This window comes from Etheostoma spectabile, chromosome 21 (assembly GCF_008692095.1).
Source record: "Etheostoma spectabile isolate EspeVRDwgs_2016 chromosome 21, UIUC_Espe_1.0, whole genome shotgun sequence".
In the NCBI taxonomy this organism is placed as follows: domain Eukaryota; kingdom Metazoa; phylum Chordata; class Actinopteri; order Perciformes; family Percidae; genus Etheostoma; species Etheostoma spectabile.
The window spans coordinates 21,533,128-21,539,867 of record NC_045753.1 but is presented as its reverse complement, the minus strand read 5'-3'; the positions used below and the strand labels follow the sequence as shown (position 1 = coordinate 21,539,867).

Genomic DNA, 6,740 nt, shown 5'->3' with positions numbered 1-6,740 from the left:
TGAAAGTCAATCCAAGTCCTGGTCAGACATGCCCCCAGCTTGTCTCCTGGTGAGAATGTTAGTCTGCTTCTGTGCTGCTTGCCTGGCCAAACGGCTGGGGCAAATCCATTAGTGATCCCCTGCTGAGTGACTAACCAACCAGCTGATATACCTGATTTCTTTCCCTGCTTAGCTAACCAGCTGAGGCCCATTCAACCTATTTTGATCCTTGGACATGGAAAAAAATGTGCTCACCATCTGCTGTGATACATGAAACATGGCAAAAAATGTCCACAATATGCATGTTTTTCTTGGAATTTGGGCAGCATTAAGAAAGATTTAAGGCGCTATCACATGAAATAAAATCATTCATGCATGGACACACAAAGACCGGTGCCTGCTGAACAGTGTGATACCTGTCGAAAAATTATCATTTTCGTTCTAGATCACCTCCCCAGTTACCACTCTGTTGGACTTATTAAAAAACTCGCTAACCTAAAAAAGTTGGGACTGCGTTTTTTTGTCTCTGAGGTATAGCCTTCGGCTGAGATTACAGACACTGGCTTTCCGAGTGCATTTAGCACACAACAGCTATTTTCAGAGTCATAAAAATGACAAACCTGAGACAACATTTTTAGCAGTAAAAAAAAAAAAGTGATATCAAGATGCTCTTAGTTTTCTTTTCCTAGAAAACTTGAAGCAGTAGTTTGTCACTCCCCTCAACACACTGCTGACTCATGCTCCATCACTAGTTCTACCAACACTGTTAAAAACACACCTGCAGTAGAACCCAAAATACCCTCGCAGACAGTGACATGAGAGCTTTGATATCTTACTGAAATCAATCAATGCTCAAATGACTGTTATACAACTGTGAAGTCTAGCACTATGAAAGGTACCTTTGCATCATTTGTGACAGCAAGACAAGAGATCTCTTCGCTGTGGCCCTGCAAGTGCCGCTGACTTCCTGTATGAAGGTACTCTACCACCACCACACAGCCACACGAGTATGCCATCAGACCTGCAACAGATTGAAATGACTAGATTAGGCAAAAACATTAACCAGTGCCTATTTATTTTAAAATTCTTTTTAACAATGGGTATGAGAGGAAAAGCCTTTTGTGTATTTCATTTAATTTTAGTTTGTCCTTTTCCGTCTAGCTTCAGTCAATATTCAGTGTGTAGCTGTAGTCTTATCAATGTTCAAGCTATAGTTCCTATCTTACCCTCATTAAGAATGAGAGTAAAACACTGACAAGTTGTTGGGAAAAAACATTTTTTAAAGAAAAATCTTTATATGCATACATTTCAAGTCAAGACCTCATAGCATTGTCTGCCATTCATTGCATTACCTCCTTTTATAGCTTTGTGCACACTTCAAAAATAACAGAGATACCTCACTGCTTATAGCAACTAACCACTTGGATTTGACAGCCAATATGGTATACTGTAAGTGTTCCCAAACAATATTTCACACAGTTTATACTTCCAGTATATTATAATCACCTTGGTCAGGGCTCCACACCATGTTGCCACGCCCATTGCCATTGTAGCCGATCACTGCTTTCAGCTTTATGCCCTCTTCTCCTGGTTGGGGAGCCACAGCAGTCTGGATCAGAGAGAACATTAAGACAGGGTAGCAAACAAACAAATACACACAGGGACTTCAGTCTACCATTATACTGTATGAAATGCTTTTCACCTGATTAAGAGTGGAAGTCTTGAAACGTGGGATAAAGTGCTTGTAACAATCAGGACGTACTGGCGTCTTTCCTTTCAGCTCAACTAAATGACAAAAATATAGAGAAGGCTCAATTCTGCTATTAAGAAGAAAAACAAAATACAGTCAGTGTTCACTGTTAATGCAGAACGATGCAGTGGGTCAGCTACCAGCGTTCATGTGACTTGTATTCAGGGGAGATGTGTTGACCAGCTCTGTGACTTTGAGGAAGGAGACAGCTGGTCTGGGGTCAGAGTTAGGACGTGAACCAGTGTCTGGGACTGTATTGGCTGGGATGGTTGTGGTCTCATCACAAATTGACAAGGAACCCAAAACTGCAGGAAAGAAAATGGGTGACAATAAATCTGATTATCAAGTCTCCACGCTCACTGAACACCTCTGTTATGGTTGTTAGCAACCAATTCTTTCAAACCTTGATACATGTGTTGTGGGTAAATCTTGGTGTTGCTTAGCAACTACTGAAAAACAGTTTGAAGATCGGCATTTTTGGCTTAGAGCTGAGGTATATTTGTCATTAAACCAGTGGTTTCAATAAGTGTTTAATATCATTTTTTGTCTCTCTATTTTAAATAAAAGCTCCTGGTTATTAACTAGTCTGTTTATTTTCTCCTGGCCTGACTAAGTTAACTCCAGCATGTTGATGTTCAGCAAGTTTCTTGGCCAGTAACGGCTGACAAAATCAATCTTCAATTTGACAACCAGTCATTTCTTTTTTTATATGTTCACGCATTCAAATGCTACGCACTGTGAAAAGCAGAAAAAATAAAATCACCATATTTCATTCTGAGTTTGCTGTTGTAAATCCATACACAAGACATTCTCCTTATATGTGCAAATGAATTCAACAAGGCAATGTTAACAATTTGGAGACAAATCACTTAAGCAAGAAATGCAACACCTGAACAACCTTGGGAAAAAGCTTTTCCTCCTTCAGTTCAATAATAATCAAATCGAATGGTAGGTCCGTTTTCAGCTGGAGTGTGATTATTTATATTAAATGGTGCGGGAGCATGAATGTGAGCTTGAAATGCATCTTTCTTTCTTGCACTTGTCAAAACTACAACTGTCAATACGCTGCCATTTTCTAAAGTCTACTAACAAATTAATGGACTAGACAATCATGTATGAAAGGAAATGTTGAGGGAGAGGCATTTGTTAATATTTGGAAAGCAACATAACTGTTATTTACAACTGAACAGTCAGTGAACAGTCGCAAAAGTTTTAAAAATGCACATTAGCATTTAAAAAAAAAAAATTACATTCAAGAAGCACACAAGCAAGGAAAAAGAAAGATCTGATGACATTTCAACTTTTTCAAATAGGTGCAAATCTACTGTTTTTAGCTACTGAAACTGTGTGAACTCATCAAGACTTTTATAAGTTATAAACACCAAGGCGGATTTGTCTTGATACATCTTACTTATTCCATGCAACTTACAGAATGAGAGGTCAGAACAAGACATCAGCTATAAATTTTTTAAGCTAATTATACAGTTTACAATAGATAGGATGCCGGTGTGTCATTTTAAAATTTCAAACAGAACTCACCCTCTTGGTCGACTTGGTCAAGGATGCTGCTGTCCAGTGGTGGTGGCGGTGAGGAAGGGAGAGGCGCTGTCCGTCGAGGCATCCCACTGGACAGCTGAACGCCACTCCTTTCAGCGTCTGGTTGAACTGTTCCAAAAATTTATTTGTAATCAGTAAGAACATTTAAATCAGGTTCATCTTATGCCATTGTAGCAAACTCTAAATTTAGTTACCTGATTTAGGGCCTGAGATTACTCTTGGAAGTGAACTGTGAGTGAGAACAGAGTGTTATAGACATTTGACTGATAAAACTTATAACGCACACATTAATAACAAGATTCAACAATGCAACAGGGATTTTTACCGGCTGTCAATCAAAGAGTCAACAGGATGTGCCAGGAAGTCCCAAAGGAATATGGCATCTCCCACTGAGACTACGCCCAGTTGGTCCGGGGTGAAGCTCACCTGGCGGATAGGCTGACTGTGGCCTATGAACATCTGGTGTAGAGAAACACATGATTCAGGTACTACTGACACAGTACAGAAAAATACTTTGGTGAGACAGATGGGCCAGAGGAGGACAAGAAGGTCAAAAGTTGCAAAGAAAACTCCCATTTGGGTTAAACAAACTAAACCCCTAATTTATATATATATATATATATATATATATATATATATTATATATAGAATATATATATATATGTATGTGTGTGTGGTTGGTGTGTGTGTGCATACACATAATTGAATGTGTCCACTTCGAATTTGGGAAATTGTGATGTGCATTTCTTACTATTTTCTTATGTATCTTTGTTATCTCTTACATTTGTGTAGATCAAACAATAATGAATTAACCAAGAAAATAATCGCGAATTAATCATTAATAAAAATGTTTGTTAGTTGCCTTCATATTGTTCTTGCTTGTTTCACAATATGTTTTATAACGTGTTTGCGTTAATTGACAGGTTGAAATCGGTGTCAAAGCACTTTGTATTGCATTCACAATACAAATATTGAATTGTTGACTACCTGTGAGTTAATATCGAGCTGCATGTTATAGTCCCACACTTTCACAGCATTGTGTCCAGCTGTCAGCAGGAATTGACTGTCCTCACTCACAGCCAGGGACGAGCACTGATGTTTGTGCACCTTAGACACCTGTCACAAGGCCAAAATCCAGAGAGAGAGAGAGAGAGAGAGAGGATGGAGGGAGAGAAGAGAGGACTGAGGATGAGCACTGGATGGAGAGAGAGAGAGAGAGAGACACAAAGACAGACAGACGGACAGAGAGAGACACACACAGACACACACACAGACTTTCCTAAATGACAAATGCTCATTCTTGGACCCTCTCAACAAGTCATTTATTGATTTTTAGTACCCAACATGTTCTGCTAATGCGTTAAAGCTCAGTGTTACCTCTCGGAGCAGACGGCCTGTCTGGGTGTTAACCCAGAGGATCTTGTTAGCAGATGTGGCGACCAACAAGTGTTCAGTGGAGGCCGGAGAGAAGCAGACCTTCAGCGCAGAATCAAGACGGGGGCTTTGCACGTCCAAAATACTCACATCTACATGGAGCAACTAGACAGAGATGGAATAAGTCAATAATGTGGACACAGGAACATAAAGTAAGACATAAGAACTAAGAACAACATGACCTCCAAAGCTCAGGTGATATGATTAATAATCAAATGTGAATATTATCTTGGGTACATTTCCTGTATGGTATATAGATTTGGGGAAAGGCGGATGATGTCTCACCACTTCTTCATAACGGTTACATGAAATTTAATCTTAATTTACATGAACAATGCGACAAATGGCATATACCTCATCCAGAGACTGTGAGTCAGCGATGGTGACAATGTACTCAGATGGGCCAATAAAAGCCAGACAACGACTGTCACTGCTCACTGCGAGAGCATCGGGAGCGCGCTCGGTGCCTCGGGCAACCACATTACCTGGCCAAACAAGGACAGAGTTAATCAAACAATACTGATGTTGAACGTGGCTACCAGATACACAATTGAGTAATTCACTACAACAATGGCTAATACCCAACATATGAGAAAGTGTATGCATAATTTTATAGCGTTTTTGTTATAAGTTCACATAAGATGTAGTGAAATTAACTCGGTGTGTTTGTGCATCGGCTTGCGCGGGTGTATACATACACACAACTCTGATCACATTGTGGTCTTCCTCAGAGGCGTTGTAAAGTGCCACAGAGCCCTGCGAGTCAGCACTGTACATGAACTCCCCATCCGGAGAGAAGGCGAGACCCACCACTTCACCTCTGTGCTGCCTGTAATATATAGTATATACATATCTGTATATGTTAATACAAACAAACACACAGAGATTTTTCATTTGAAAGTGCATTCACAGCTGCATGTGTTGTCTTTATTCAATTGTACACGTGTGACTTTACCATAAATGCTAAAGTAGGTTTACTAATCCAGGCAGTTACTTTATAGGCTACTGTATTTTGGACCTTGTATATGTGTAGCAACATGTCACATCATCATAATCAGTATATTGTGCCACTAATAGCTGGCCCGCAGGTGAGACATGACTGAGCTGGGAAGAATTGTATCTAGCTGTATTTCCCAGTAATTTGACACTCCTTGACATTTCATACAATAGCATATAGCAATTGGGACCATGCAAGCTTTTGATATCCAAAATAAAGAACTGCAGTTGCTGGAGCTTCCAGGTTAGTTTAGACGTACTTGTGTTCAGCCAGCAGCTTGGCACTGGAGATGTCAAAGACTCTGACGATGCCGGAGCTGAAGCCACAAGAGAAGAGCTGCTCGCTGGGATGGAAGGCCACTGAACAGGGGCTGTCCTCTGACACAAAATCATACAGCTAGGAGGAGGAGACAACAGACATCTAGTTTAACAGTAAATAAGCCAATGGTAAACTGATGATAACGAAGGCAGTGTCAATTGCCTAAAAGTGTCAAGTGTCTACAATTTCCTTTGGGATGAATAAAGTATCTATCTATCTATTTATTTTCTATAATTTAAAAGATATGCTTGTTAGTGGAGCGCCTTCAAATTAGTAGAAAACTTTTTAGTTACCCAAAGTTATTTAAATACTAAGTTACTTCTACAAATTTGCTTTGTGGTTAAGTTTGCCACTGGGGAGTCGGGACTCAAGAGTGTACAGTATTTATACTGTATATATAGTTTTGCTAGAGAAAATTACCATAAAAGTGCTCGTATTATGCTTTTTGGCTTTTTCCTTTATTGTGCAATACATCATTTTTATATCAACAGCTCCAAACAGCTCTATTGTAGTCCAGCCTTTACTTTCATAACAAAAAATGCATCACTTTGTAAATACACGTTCTAATGCTCGACTAGCTGCTACCATGGCATGCGCCCTCATACTCTGTTTCTGACTGGGTAGTAGTCCTTACCTAGCTACTACGCGTCTGCGACTTCCAACAAAGATAAAATAATAGTGTGATGCCTCACTCTGTAGCTAAAA

The 6,740-nt window shown here is 39.7% G+C and overlaps 1 protein-coding gene across 2 annotated transcripts in view; it reads right to left on the bottom strand.

The window, feature by feature from the left end:
• The window catches only part of wdr90 (WD repeat domain 90), a 23,482-nt gene that overhangs the window by 7,378 nt on the left and 9,364 nt on the right, over positions 1-6,740 (bottom strand). Inside the window, exons 20-31 of one of the 2 annotated variants that reach the window (XM_032502192.1) lie at positions 5,977-6,113; positions 5,419-5,549; positions 5,075-5,205; positions 4,664-4,825; positions 4,274-4,402; positions 3,612-3,745; positions 3,481-3,515; positions 3,269-3,397; positions 1,870-2,034; positions 1,682-1,764; positions 1,486-1,588; positions 879-1,000 (exon numbers count right to left, since the gene is read on the bottom strand). In XM_032502192.1, the coding sequence (XP_032358083.1) occupies positions 879-1,000; positions 1,486-1,588; positions 1,682-1,764; positions 1,870-2,034; positions 3,269-3,397; positions 3,481-3,515; positions 3,612-3,745; positions 4,274-4,402; positions 4,664-4,825; positions 5,075-5,205; positions 5,419-5,549; positions 5,977-6,113 (1,461 nt within the window). The remainder of the gene's footprint in view (positions 1-878; positions 1,001-1,485; positions 1,589-1,681; positions 1,765-1,869; positions 2,035-3,268; positions 3,398-3,480; positions 3,516-3,611; positions 3,746-4,273; positions 4,403-4,663; positions 4,826-5,074; positions 5,206-5,418; positions 5,550-5,976; positions 6,114-6,740) is intronic. The other variant, XM_032502193.1, reaches the window with a different exon arrangement.